The 14123-nt window shown below is 39.2% G+C and overlaps 1 protein-coding gene across 4 annotated transcripts in view; it reads left to right on the top strand.

Moving 5' to 3' along the window:
- LOC102222459 (furin-1-like) overlaps positions 1-14123 on the top strand; it is an 86890-nt gene that overhangs the window by 43387 nt on the left and 29380 nt on the right. For all 4 annotated transcript variants that reach the window (XM_023332001.1, XM_023332003.1, XM_023332002.1 and 1 more), the window contains exons 3-6: positions 852-950; positions 6635-6730; positions 8528-8656; positions 8763-8839. In XM_023332001.1, the coding sequence (XP_023187769.1) occupies positions 852-950; positions 6635-6730; positions 8528-8656; positions 8763-8839 (401 nt within the window). The remainder of the gene's footprint in view (positions 1-851; positions 951-6634; positions 6731-8527; positions 8657-8762; positions 8840-14123) is intronic.

The raw sequence follows: 14123 nt of genomic DNA, 5'->3' as shown, positions 1-14123 counted from the left end.
CTTCAGAAAAAGGGGACAGCCAGCCCAGCTAATGGCTGTAAGTGTTTGCATTCTTTCCCTTCTTTCTATAAGACCAGCATTTAACTTTGGTGTCATTCTTTAATAGTTTTACGCACAAAGGAACATGTTCTCTCTTGCTCTCTTACACACACACACAGGCTTGTGGCTTTTGGTGGTCCTTTTCAGAGCTGAATATCACAGTTAACCATGGGCTTCCTCTTGGTTATTGCTTCCCTATTGTCTGCCGGGTTTGTGTGCAGGGCCTTTTTTGTGTCCCCTGCTGGAATCAGCCTGTTTACTGTGATTAAATGGGAGCAGGGAGGCTGATGAGGGTTGAGCTGTTCTTCTTTTAGACCAAGGGAATGTTGCAGTGCACACTGGAGTGGCACCATGTGGGGAGGAAGGGATTGTGGGGGAATGAGCTGAGCTTTCCAGATAAAATGTATAAATATATTTTACCTAGACAGCAGAGTTATGATGATCCCTGTGTTTAAAGACAGAACAAACCTAACCAGGGAGCTTAAAATGCAGAGAAGACTTGTCTGAGTAAAAACAAACTGCAAGGAACATTTTTGATGCTGTTAAAGGTTATGTATGTTCAAGAAAAAAAAATCCGGTGCTAGGCCAGATGACTGCAAATATTTATGTTGTATTGGTTTCATCTTAGAGTAGAAGCGTGTTTGTTCCAGCCTGCTACTCTGTTTATTGCCACTCTGTAAAGTTTATAGAAATATTTGTCATTTAGCGGCAGAGGATATGCTATGAGGATATACAGAGGTGTTATCAGATTATAGGCAGACAGATCTGAACCGCAGGATGTGATGGGTGATCATATCTCTTTGTCTTTCCAGGTATTTGGTGATTACTATCACTTCCGGCATCACAGAGTGGTAAAGAGATCGCTGTCTGATCACAGAGGGGCACAAGTCCGTCTGGAAAGAGATCCTAAGGTAAGAGGTTTATTTCTTGGGGTAACGGGGTGTTTGGCTTTGGATATGGCTAAGGCTTGCTTTTGGGGACAGTTTTTGAGGTGTGGGGACAGCTGCATCTTTATGAAAAGTGAGAAGTTATTATTTTCCAGCTAAAAGGCATTTTTAGTTGCTGTTTCCCACCTTTAGGACTGTGATGCCTGCAGTGAGCCTTCCAGTTAGTACTTGTCATAGCAATTAAGGTTGTCTCATTCCTGTACTGCAGGTCAGATGGAGTCTAGATATAGAGCATTGTTTTATTCTACTTATTCAACCGAGTTAGCTCTATTGCCTGTAGGTTGAAGAGACAGGATTCCACAGTTTGATGTTAAACTGAGAAATACTTTTTTAAAACAGTCGATCCTAAAAGGAAATATGGAACATTTACTTTATAATTCTGTCTATTTGTACAACAAATTTCAGGCTTCCTCTCAAAATAAATGAATGTCTTTTAGCTCCAGCATCTAATCTAAAGTAATAATATGCACATAACTCATTAACATATTGATTGTACAGTAATCACATAGAGATGGGAATAATTAAAATACATTTTTTACATCATCATGTTTGGTAAATCGAAGTAGAAAACTCAACGCTGCACTATTTAGAGTTGTAAAAGAAAGTAGTGTTCAATCATGGTACTAATTAAAAATAATTAACCCAATGAAAAGCATGAGCAGACCTGGATTTTCTTACTGCATTGCAGATGTAATAAGGTGTCAGTGCCACCTTAGAAATCTTTGCTTCTTTTCACCATATGTGATTTACAGCTATATGCTTTGGGAAAGTAGATGCATTGAAAGTAGACCCCGCGTTGACAGATCCTCCATCATAACTGCCAACAAAAGGTCCAGATCAATATTACATTTTTTGCTATACTTAAGAAGCATTGTCATAAATAAAGTGTGGAAACTCACGTAGAAACAGATGTCTAAATGTTAGGGCAAAAAAAGACACAATGGGTCAAAATAGTTTCCCCACGTCAAGGTCGATGCACTGGTGGCGGCAGGATGTTAAGCGAAATGCTCGCCTAACCATCAAGATGATTTTGGGCTCAGGGTCTTGCCTGAGGGGTTCACCGAAAGGAGGAGCCAGTATTAAAGCCCCCAATTAGTGAGCAACCTGCTCTACCTTCAGAGAGTTTCCTTTGATGCATTAATTCACTAATTATTTCTGCCACAAAGAATGATTAAAACACATGAATTTACCTTAATGGAAGAACTGGAATGCCCTTGATGATGCTGTGCAGCTTGTCTTAGGTAGTTCTTGCTGTTTTTTTTATTTATTCTTTCTATTTTTGTTGTGCTCTCGGAGCATTTTGTGAATGATGCAAGACAACAGTGTGGACCGATTTCAGGCAATTTTTCTTCATCCTGAATAAATTTTCTACTCTTCAGTTTCCAATTTCTGCAGGTCACTAAAACTTATGAAAAATCAAAAACCGAGCGCATTCATCTTTTAAAGTGCGCGGCACAGCCGTAGCTGCATTCCACATTCTCTCAGTTGGTGTTTGAATATTTATGGAAAGTGATGGCCTGTGATCCTCTGATACCTAGAGGTAATTGTGCAAAATTGGGAATAAATTTAAGGAATTTTTTTTAGCACTATGTAGCACAACCAGAGCATTGAGTTTGAACATGAGTGTGATTTCCATTGCTAATAATGATCACCAGCAGTGTAGCTGGGGAACATTGCTATAGTAACTCATATCTTTAACTGAAAAGACTTTATATTTAAGCTGAGTACTGCAATCAGCCATAATTCCGCTCATAAATCTCGGCATCAGTCTGTAGAAATGCAGCCCTCTGACTGACAGGTTTAATTTGCGCTGCACAGGTGCTGAGCGGGAATAGACGAGCGTCTGCTGAGCTTGTTTTACACGGTAGAAGCAGTCCACCTCCCTCTCTGGGATTTCCTTTAACGTCGCAGCTCCATTTCCTGTTGTTGAATTCCTTTTGTCCCACAGCTCCTCAGACAAAATGGACCGTTACACATTCAGCTCCTCCTGTCTGTTAAAATAAGAGTTGGGTTTTAATTTATTTTCAATCTGGTTTAATCAGGAGAACGTTGCCGATTCTGCTTTACTCGCACACTTTCCCTCGGCTCCCTCCCTCACATAAACATCAATATTTGAACTTTTCTGTAATTAACAGTGTGATCAAAGCCTATCAACTGTGAGATTATTGCTAATTGTGCTCCCATATTACTGAACCACACGGCTTCCAACCCACCCAAAAAAGGGTTAAAATAAAATACGAGGATTTTTTAAACCCTGGAGAGACTCTCTGCAGCTTTTAAACTAGTTGAGATGAAGCCTAAATGTTCCACTGAATTCTATTTGAAGTGTGATTAATTGCTCATGAAAGCACCTAGGCATCTGCCAGACTTTATAAACCAAAAATGCAAGTGAGTTAGAGCTTTATCTATTACGCCCATGCGTTGTTCTGTTTTCTTTTATTCTGGTTTTATTTGTTGTTTCGTACAGTACTTTGTTTTAGTGAATGTCCTTTTTTTCAAGAGAGACAATAAAAAGGCATAAGGCACAGCAGAAGCACCGATTTTAACTAATTATCCAACACTTGTTTATGGGATATTTTTTGTTACTGCTTTTATTACTTCTGCAGTAATAGCAGTGTTTGCTACACCTAAACAAGCTTCATAGTAACATAAACTGCTAGGATATTCCTTCATAATACTGCTGCTTTGGTTCCAGTTTGTCACAGGGGAGCCATGCTCTGCTTGTTGAATTTGGAAGGACAAAGCAGAGGGTGGACAAAATGAGTGTGCGGGGATTTTATTTGTTGGAGGAAAAATACTCTCTCTCCTAAACATGAGATAAGGCAAACTCTTTGAACGTCAGCTTTCCATTAGATTGGCTGAACACTACATGAATAGGTATTTTGCAAACCGTTTTAAAGGTTTTGTGTCTGTCACATCTTTAAATGACTTTGTATCATCATGGATGCGCTTCCTTTAAAATGTCAAACATCTTTACTTAAGGTTGGCTGTAAGAGAGGAGTCGTCTAGTGTATAAGATGAAGATACGCAAGTCTTCTTGCTAGTGTGCTTTCTTGCGGATCCTGCCAAAGCTGGTAACAAGTACCATAATTCTTCAGTTGCATTATGCAAACTAAGAAATAATTGGCCAAAGACTCAAAACGGGGGGATTTTAGGCGTTTTGATAAGAGTACGGTATATTGCTGAGCATTTACTGTAAATTTTCTCCCAGCTGTAGACGTGCTGCTTGTTAAACCAATGTTTCCTGTTTGTCTTGGTAAAACATCTTTACCATTTCCTGGTTAGGTGTTAGGAGCAGACATTCCACAGTCGAGGGAGGTGTACACGGGGTTACAGCATGATTTGCGCGTTGTGGTTTTCTGCATTGTGTTTCACAGCTTACAAGGATTCAAGGTTGCAACATCCCATGCGCTCAAAATTCTGATGCAGCGATGGAATAAATATGAAAGGTTGCAAAATATCCAGATAACAAGGGCAATGAGGTGTTTGTTGCTCCATACTTTACACACCACACACTTTACACACCGCACATATGAATCGTTGCATATAGGTCAGCTTGAAAATGTCCTACACACAACAGCCTTTCCCTGCGTATGTGTGAAACCAGAGTGTCAGATTTGATAGAAAAGGTGCTAGGAAACAAAAAGGGGGAAATCACACCCTCATCCTGATGACGCAAAAGAAAAGAAATAGTTTTTATCTAAGTTGAAATCAAATGAAGTTTAGTCAATGCAGAAAATGACATCTTTCTTCTGTCCATAGAGATTGTTTTAAAAAATTTGTCGTCTTATTGAAATGGAAAGCCGTAATTAAGCTGAAGAAAGAAGCAAAGTGCTCCATTAGCTGCCTTTTCATCTCTGTCTCTGTCTGACCACTTAAAGTGTTCAAAATTTGATGCAACTATTGTGAACCTGGAGAGTGTCTCAGACCTTCAGTGATTCATGAATTAGAATTAGGTTTTAGCAACTCTTCCACTTAACTGATTCTGTGATGTCAGATTTTATAGGCCCTGATCTGATTGTACTAAAAGCAGTGTTTGCCTTGGCTTGCTTTATGAAGTAAAAAAAAAAATGGAAGCAGTATTGAATAAATGCTTGTTTAGATAGTCTGTCTAAGTTCCTTTTTGAATAATTTATTTTTGCAGAACATTGTCTGCAAAATTCGGAACTGCAGGGATTAAAGCTTTTCTTTGTTTGGTAAATAAATTTTTTTGTTAATGGGTTTAAAGCCTCAAACCAAAAGAACTACAAAGTTTTTAGCAGCATGTCCTGAATGCTCTGGCATAGGCTTTAAACATGTACTTCAAAGTATCTTCTGGATTTACATGTTTGATTTATGAGGTCTGAGGGTCCAACACAGTAGCTGCTTCCTCTCACTTTCCCACACTTGCAACTAGAGGTGCATAGAACCAACTTAGAAATGTATTTATTTTATACTTTATTTTATCGTTTTGTTCCAATTTTGCCTTTGAGGACTATAGAACATGAAGTAGGAAAATGTTCTGCACGTTTTGTAATCCTATAGAAAATGTAAAGAATATCATAACTCATTATCAAAGCTTATGGCCTTAAATTTTCTTAAATTTGTTATGGAACTCAAAGTTAATCAAAGTACCTGCTGCTGCTTGATGCATTTAAAGCCTTAAAGTCATTAGAGTCTACAATTTTGATTCTGGTAATGGATAATAAAAAATCCTTTTTTATTAAGGATTTTATTTTATTTTTTGTATTTGATCACCAGCTAGAGCTGATTCAGAGTGTGTGAACTGCCATAGTGACGCAGCTCAAAGCTGACCTGATCTTCACTGTTAGAATAGCATAAAAACTCCACATCCTCTTAAACTGATTGAACCCAAACCCAGACCTCTGTAATGTTTTGAAGAGCATTCTTCTTCCATTATGACATTGCTTCAGCAGTTAATATAACCTTCATTACTTTTTCCCTCTTTGTCCCTCTCCCTCTGTCTGCATCACCAGAGACTTGAGTAAAAAGGGAGATCGGGTGTAATTTAGTTGTCCTTCACATCAGGTACTCTGTCCTTGCTGCAGACAGTTCTGTCTTTCTTCTTTGAAATGTTTTTTTTTTTTTTTTCTATTCGACATGCCAACCTAAGTGTCTGCCTGTGCTGAAAACACAATCCAGCGCAGGGAGTAATATTCAGAAACATTTTCTCTGTAAGCCCTCTGACTCTGCCAACATTTCCTACAAGTGTTCCCCCATTATGATGGCCCGCTGCACACTTATGTACTGTTACGCGTCCCACCCTAATGTGCATTCATGTTCAGGTGTACACATATTCACAATAACCTCTGATGCATTGCATTTCACTTTACACAAACCAGAAATTTTAATTAGGCTTGGCCTGCTCTGGAATTCATCAGTGAGCCTCATTAGAGAGGAGTCCAGCATGAACCGGTGCCTCTAATCTCACTCTTTCAGCTGCCGTCCCGGTGAGAGTTGGATCTAAGTTATTTCATTTGGCATGCTGACACTCATGGGCAGCGCATAATTATACCTTCTCTTTTTTTCCCCCTCTTTTAAATGTCGTGAGTGATGTTGCTTGTGCATTTTATTTTCTTTCACTGACAGTTACGAAACATCTATATTTTTTTGTCTCTAATTTTTTTGTTTTTGCCCTCTCTGTTTAGGTTACTTGGTCAGAGCAACAGGTGTCCAAACAGAGGAAAAAGAGGGATACCGCCACAGAATTTGTTGATCCCAAGTTCAGAGACCAGTGGTACTTGGTGAGTATTAACAGTGCGTGACAAAAACCTAACTTAGCAGAAGCTGCCTGAGCTGCAGTGGTGTCCAAACAGAAAGTCTGGCTTTGCAGTAGTTCATAAAAAGCACAGCAACAAACAGAGAAGGCAGAGCGAGACGGGTGCAGTTTACCTTGAAGTGGTCTTGTTTTTATTGGATTGATTTTCACATTTGACTTGAGGAATGCCACTGATACATTAGGCCGTTAAAAGCAGTGGTAACAACTCCTGAGACTTTCAGTTCAGCGCCGCTCTTCAATTACTGTGAGGTTGCTGCAGGCAGAAGAAGATTCATGGTGATGCAAAACAGACTTGAATCACAAACTGCAGGAACAGAGCCTGTAGTTAGTAGTTTTGACAAGAAAAGAAGTAAAAGACCACAAATGCCTGTAGAATTGGTATTTGTTACTCATCCTGGTAAGATCATAGTACTTTACCCCTAACTTATGTCATATCCTGTGTGGCAAAATGGAAAAAAACTTCTTTATCTGAAATCTAATTGCACCTTTAGTTTCTTGTAATACATCTAATAGTATATAATTTTCATTCATTTTGAAGTTTTTTTCTTTTATTAATGAGCTATAAATCCCTCAGCCTAAAAGCTGTAGGAAAACTGCACACAGTTCAAAGTAAGGTTTGTTTTACAGAGTCTTGCAGAAAATCACAAACTGGTGTATTTTATTGGGATGTTTTGTGATAGATAGAGAATAATTGTCTAGTGATTCTAAACTTTGAAAATCTTTTATAAGTAAAAATCTGAAAAAAAAAGATGTGTACATGTATTTCTCCTGACATACTTTAAAGCAGGGTAAGGTTATAAGTAATTTTCCCATGTCTCATGGATGGAACATCTTGTCAAACCCTATCTTAAATTAAGATTACAACACATCTACAAAACCTACCAATATGGCTGTCAATCAAAGCTAACAGGCTAGAGGACTTTTAGTAGAGGAAGGTCCTTTTAGAAGTGTTTTATTGATGGACATATGCTAATGCTGTGGATCTGACATTAGATTGAGCATGTTTAATTCTGTTTTAATTTGTTTGAATGAGATAAAAAAAATGTCCCACTGATAAACTACTGATACAGCTTAAAACAAAGATTTTGTCAGTTTGCTGAAAATGAGAAGGATTTGCTTGATGGACACCATTCAGAATTAAAAATGTCAGCCACAAAAAGGCCCTTTTTTTTTGCAGACTTACTCTGCATTGCAAATCAGAGTAAGTCTGCAAAATTAGAACTTTCAGTTATAATTGATTTTTCTTCTTGATGCTTGGGATGTCAAGGATCTTACAAGGTTGTGGAGTAATTTAATTCTGTCTGATCGACCCAGGCTCACATGGTACTGTACTGAAATCCAGGGGAGAAGTGCTCTGGATGACACGTCAGACACATTACTTTTTAATGGTTAACTCTGAGAGGAGGAGCTTTGAACCGTTTGAAAGCCCAATGTGACTTTTGATGAAAGGTCAAGTTAAACGTCAAAAGCATGCAAATTGCATTCGGTGTGCCCTTACTCACCTCACTGTTACTTTTCTTTGCTTGCTAGCTATAGGAAGTGTAGTCAGAGCAAATGTGATACTGATATCCTTAAATATACACCCTTGATGCTCCTCATACCATCACTGCTTCACTTTAAATGGAAAAGTTTCAAACGGTAATAAAAGTTGTTTTCATTTCACCCAAAAACAGTAATTTTTAAAATAAGTAAGTTGTCTTGTGTTTTCTCCTCTATTCCATAATGAGTTTTATTCTCGTATATCTGCCATCTTTGCTCTCAGTACAACCGCAACCACCAGGACTTGAATGCCAAAGCTGCGTGGCAGTTGGGCTACACAGGTAAAGGGGTGGTGGTGTCCATCCTGGATGATGGGATAGAGAAGAACCATCCTGACCTGTCGCAGAACTATGTGAGTACATGAAAACGCACACAAAATTTAACAGATTTTTGGTATATAAGTTAAAAAGAAATTAACCAACAGTTGATGACGCAAGCTGCTCTTCTGTCTTTTAAAGGACCCGGAAGCTAGTTATGATGTGAATGATGCCGACCCCGATCCTACGCCTCGGTACACGCAGCTTAATGACAACAGGTAGCTGTTTATACTGATCACAGTTTCATCTGTTCTCTTGCTTTGTGTCTTCTTTCCCTGGCCTATTATGCTGCTGCTTCTGTAAATGTGCCTCTGTTGGACACATGCTGAGTGGAAGTCCTGTTGCTCAATTTCTGCTTTCATCACACGTCTAGTGTATAAATACTGTAACTGTCACGCATAACTAAATAAAAAGCCTTTTATTCGCTGGTGAATAAATACAAGTTTATTAAAGTAAATAGGTGATTTTTACTCATTAAGTTTAGGAAGGGAAATCTTACTTACAAATTGAGGAATTAGAAATGTTTATTTCTGATCATTTTAGTGATTGTCACACGTTCTCTGAGCTTAGACAATTACACAAAAGCTGAAAAAATGAAGAAGTGATTTTTAAAAGAGAAATGTCAGCCTACTGAAAAGTTGTAAAGCTTCCCTCAGCTCCTGTTCTTGTCTCTCATTTTTCACTTGACAAGAATCCATAGATTCTGTTTGGGGTTTAGATCAGGCCAATTTGTTGGCCAGTCACACTCAGTGATACCCTGGTCATTGAAGCGGGAATAGGTACTTTTGGGAGTATGAGCAGGTGCCAAGTCCTTCTGGAAAATGAGTAAAGCATAAAGCATGTCACCAGAGTGAGTCATGGATTGCTCTAAAATGTCCTGGAATTCCTCTGCATTGGCTTTGGACTATAGACGCAACACTAGCAAGTGACTGGACTCCCTAAATCACCCGTATTTCTGAAAAATTTACTCTAGACTTATACATTTCCCACCACACTTCTCTTCCACTTAATTTTCCCTTGATGCGCTTGGATTTAGCACTGCATGAGCAGCCATCTTCTTTGTAGAGGATCTCAATGATTACCTGTTGAGCATTTGTCAAGTCAGCAATCCTTTCCATGATTCTCAATGACATAACGTTGTCAAGAAAATCCGAGCTCATCCCACTTCCCCATGCTGGAGATTTTAGTTTAACAGTAATAATAAATAAAGTTATCTTTAAAATGAATCACTCAAGTGACATCAAGGCCCAGCAGTAGACTTAAGTGTCAATAAAATAAATCTGGTTGTGTGTGTTGTTTTGTCTCATGCAAACTTTGCTTTAATTCTACTTTTTTCTATCTAATCATAAGAAATCATAGTCAGTCAGAAAGAGTCATTAAACAGGAAAAGCAGGTTTCCTGGAAAAAGAGGAAGTAAGTTCCAGCCTGCAGATTTATAAAAAATAGCTGAGACTATTCCTTATTTCAAAGCATGAAAGTTTTAAAGAATGAAATCTAAAACATTTTGAGTAATTTGATAAGATTCAAAGTAAAATACTTATATTAATATTGGTTTACTTGTAATAATACTTACAGTTACATTTGTGGGAACACTTACAAGAAAAACAAGTAACTGTAACTTTGGCATCAAATAATTAGAATCATGGATTATTCTTGGTTTCTTTTCAGAAAACATCTGTAATAACTCACATTAAGATTATAATAAGTATAATTAATAAGTTATGGTTATAAAATCATAAATGAATGATAAATCAGAGAAGCTAAAGAAAATAAATGTGATATAAATGTGATTTTGACATTGAACTTGAAATGGTGTAAAAGGTGTAACTGCAATTAAACATCACTGATATGTTGGAGGTAGAGAGTAGGTGAAAGGTGAAAGGCAAGGAACTAACAGGAGAGCAGAGATGATCAACGCCTTATTTAGAGAGTAGGTGAAAGGTTGTGCAGGCAATGGACATAGGAGGTTGAGCAACCCTGAGACATTAGCACAGACATCAGGAAATGTCTGTAAGACAGTGATGGATATGAGATCATCTGTCTAAGCAGTCAGAAACCCTATAAAAGGTGGGTGCAAAAGAGGAACCTTTCGTTGGATCCTCCGGGCAGCTTCGAGCCAAGATCGAGATGGACAAAGAACTCTGCAGCTGAAGAAGAGCCGGGGCCACAGAGCCGAAGACTGACCTTCTCATGGAGACCAACCCGTCAGCCCTACAACCTGTGGCTTCAAATCGCACTTCTCTCATCGGCTGGGTTCAGACCCCAATGACAAAGATGAAGATAAAGACAAAGGCAAAGACAAAGAAGAAGAACTGGTGCCTTTTTTCCTGCCAGCACCAAGTCCTGTGTGACCTCACCATCCATGCGGAGAAGAAGCTCATCAGACCTACAGAGATTCCTGCCTTCGCCGATCAACATCTTCCTCCTGCTGCAACACCTTCTTCATCATCAGACCTGCGGAGATCCTGGCCTTCATCGATCAACATCTTCCTCCTGCTGCAACACCTTCTTCATCATCAGACCTGCGGAGATCCTGGCCTTCATCGATCAACATCTTCCTCCTGCTGCAACACCTTCTTCATCATCAGACCTGCGGAGATCCTGGCCTTCATCGATCGGCGTCTTCCTCCTGCTGCAGCACCTTCTTCGTCGTCGTGCCAGGTCTGGGGTTCGAGGCGCCAGGCTCCGTCCGTCTCTCTCAAAGGTTCCTTTTTTTTAGTTCTTAGTATCAGCAGTAGGGAAAGATAGACTAGATGATTGATTTTACTTATTTGATTATTTCTGCTACTGAATTAAGCTGTACTGACCCTTGCAAAAATGCCTTACTAATAAAATATTTAGCATAAAGAAAATCTAAAAGATGTTGTGGACATTCAGTTAATGAGTCACCTTAAAGTTCTTTGATGGTTGTAAAATAGCTGTGATGTTTGATTCTGGAGAGGAAGAGGTGGAAAATGTTTTATAGGTTGCTGGTAGCCCAAATGTAAAACAACATCCTTGGGACTCGCCCGAGTCACTAAAACCTACCTGGTTCAATAACAAATGCAAGTTGTAAAATAGAGAACGAGCGACCGTTAACAGGTGTGCTCTGTGAAACTAGTTGGCTGTAGGCTGCTCAGTCTGGCTAATTCACAGAGGGAAGAAGGGTGGGACACCTGGATGTTGGCCGTCAGAAACCAGGCGAATCGTTTCTCGAAACCAGCTTAAACAGAGTTTACTTCAGTTCTGGACAGGGTAAATCCCAGCAGATTTTGGAAACTCAATTAACCCGTTAGAAGGAGAGCTGGTAGCACATCTCCCCTCTCAGAAGAGGAAGTAGAGAGTGAGAGAGTAGAGACAGAAAGGAGGGGGGGGGGTGTTGCGCAACAACACGTACTTATAGCGTAACTAACATAACATTTCTGTTCTATTTGCCTGATGAAATGTTGGAGTTTTGTGGGACACTTTGTTTTTGGTTTTCATTAGCTATGAGCCATAATTATAAAAATAACACCACTAAAAGTTTTAAAATTGACTACTCTATAATTAATCTGAATATACAGTTCTTTATTTCCATTATTGAAATATTCAAAGCTTTTAAAGACAATCTAATTAATTAAGATGCACTCTCAGACTCTAGAAAATCCTAATTCTTTGGTACTTTCAAAACCCTTTCTTTGTTTCCATTGAGTGGTATATGAGACATGGGTTGTTGCTGTTTGGTACGCTGTTTTATGGCCCAGTTTATTTAGGAGGGCATTTCTACCGCCAACTGGGTCCTAAATATAGGACCAGGTGAGGTTAAACCCAAATGCCTTACTTTGCGTTATACTAATGCAACAGCAAATTTGACGCAGTAGTATGTCTCATTCTTATCACAAGCAGAGATGTTTTTCTGAACTGTGTTTTGTGCTGCCAATAGCTACCGTAGCATTGTCCTATGGACCTACTGCTGAAGTTGGCCCAGGAATAGTGCAGTAATGGTCGATTATAAAGGCTGCTTTTACAATGAAAACAGACAAAATAGCTCACCGCATTGTTCTGTACCGCTCAGTGGAAACAGGACTTCAGTTTTCTGGCTTCCTAAAGCATCACAGTACCACCAAGACTCTCTTATAGTCTGAGTAAATTTGCTGTGGTATTAAGGTATTGCGTGTAGAAAACATCATTATTGCGGCTGTGTCTCCAGATGACGTTAGGGTTTGTTTATCGCCACCATGGTGCCCTGCAGTGAATTGGATTGAATTAAGTTCATCAGCATTAATGAAACAGCAAATCTCTTGGCTCAGAAAGGTCCCTACTTGTCTCCCCCTCACCCTCGCTGCCTGCCCCTGCTTCTCCCCTTTAATGTCTGATTTGCAGTAATCTGCTGTTTGTTGGCCGCTGGCCCGGGAAACCTTTTTAAGGGGAGGCGCTGTGTGATTGCTGATGATGGGCAGAGAAGATTAGACTTTGGGAAAACGAGGTGTATTGTAAGCTACAGATGGAAGATTGTTGGTATGTTTGTGTCATATCCTGGGAGATAGGGAGGACAACCATAGGTCTGTGAATCTAATCCCACTAAAAATAGGTTACTTCTTTAAACCCACACACAACTGGGAGAAAAGTTTGACAAGTAATGATTCAATACAAACAATAAACCATGGCTTTCTAGTGCTGACTAGTTGAGTGATTTTTAAGACACTCTGGGACTGGTGTCCCAGAAAGTTATCCCACTATCATTAATAAAACCTTAAATGGTGGTATTCCTCGAGAAAGATTTCATATAAAAATGCCTCATGTGCAGTTCCTCAAGTCAAAAATCTATGTCGAAGAAGGTTAAGCCCCTCCTGGGGTTCATGGTGGCCCAGAGCCCAGCAAAGACGTTTCTTATTGAGGTTTTCCTCTATGTGGATTAACCTTCACTCTCCAGCTCTCACAAGCAAACTCCAGCTCCTATCTGGAGCCACCCAGCCCTTTGTGGCTTCCATCTGGCTGGACCAGTTTAGAGGGAGAACGTTTGTATGTGTGCTTCTACATGTGTTTGTATACTATACTGTACCATTTGTGCAGATCTACGTTCAAACAACCTGTGTGAGGGCCTGAATATGAGAGACTGTAACTGTCTGTTCTCTTCTGAAAGCTCAACTCTGTTCACTCCCATAAGGCTGCCTTTCTTTCACTGCATGCAAGCCGTGGAGAGCACCAGTCACCCTCATGTTTATCTAAAGCAGCATGTAATCTAGATGTTTCTCTTTCCAGGCTTTTCTCTAAAAACCTATTTGAATGATTTTACAATTATTTTTGTGGGTGGAACTGCTTATAGAACTGTATAAATTTAACCATAAACTTTGATAAGTACACTTAGTGTCAGCTGTTGTAGTTTTAATTATATATTTTTAGATAATCTCTGACATATATAACAAGCATATAAAAGAAATACTTGAAAACTCAGGAAGATTTTACAAAGCTGCAATCAAGTGATGCCTGACTTCCCTGGGACATGCTTAATTCATTTTATTTTGAAAGATTGGTTTCTTTACT

Source organism: Xiphophorus maculatus, chromosome 4 (assembly GCF_002775205.1).
Source record: "Xiphophorus maculatus strain JP 163 A chromosome 4, X_maculatus-5.0-male, whole genome shotgun sequence".
Classification (NCBI taxonomy): domain Eukaryota; kingdom Metazoa; phylum Chordata; class Actinopteri; order Cyprinodontiformes; family Poeciliidae; genus Xiphophorus; species Xiphophorus maculatus.
This window is presented reverse-complemented; position numbering and strand designations above follow the sequence as displayed.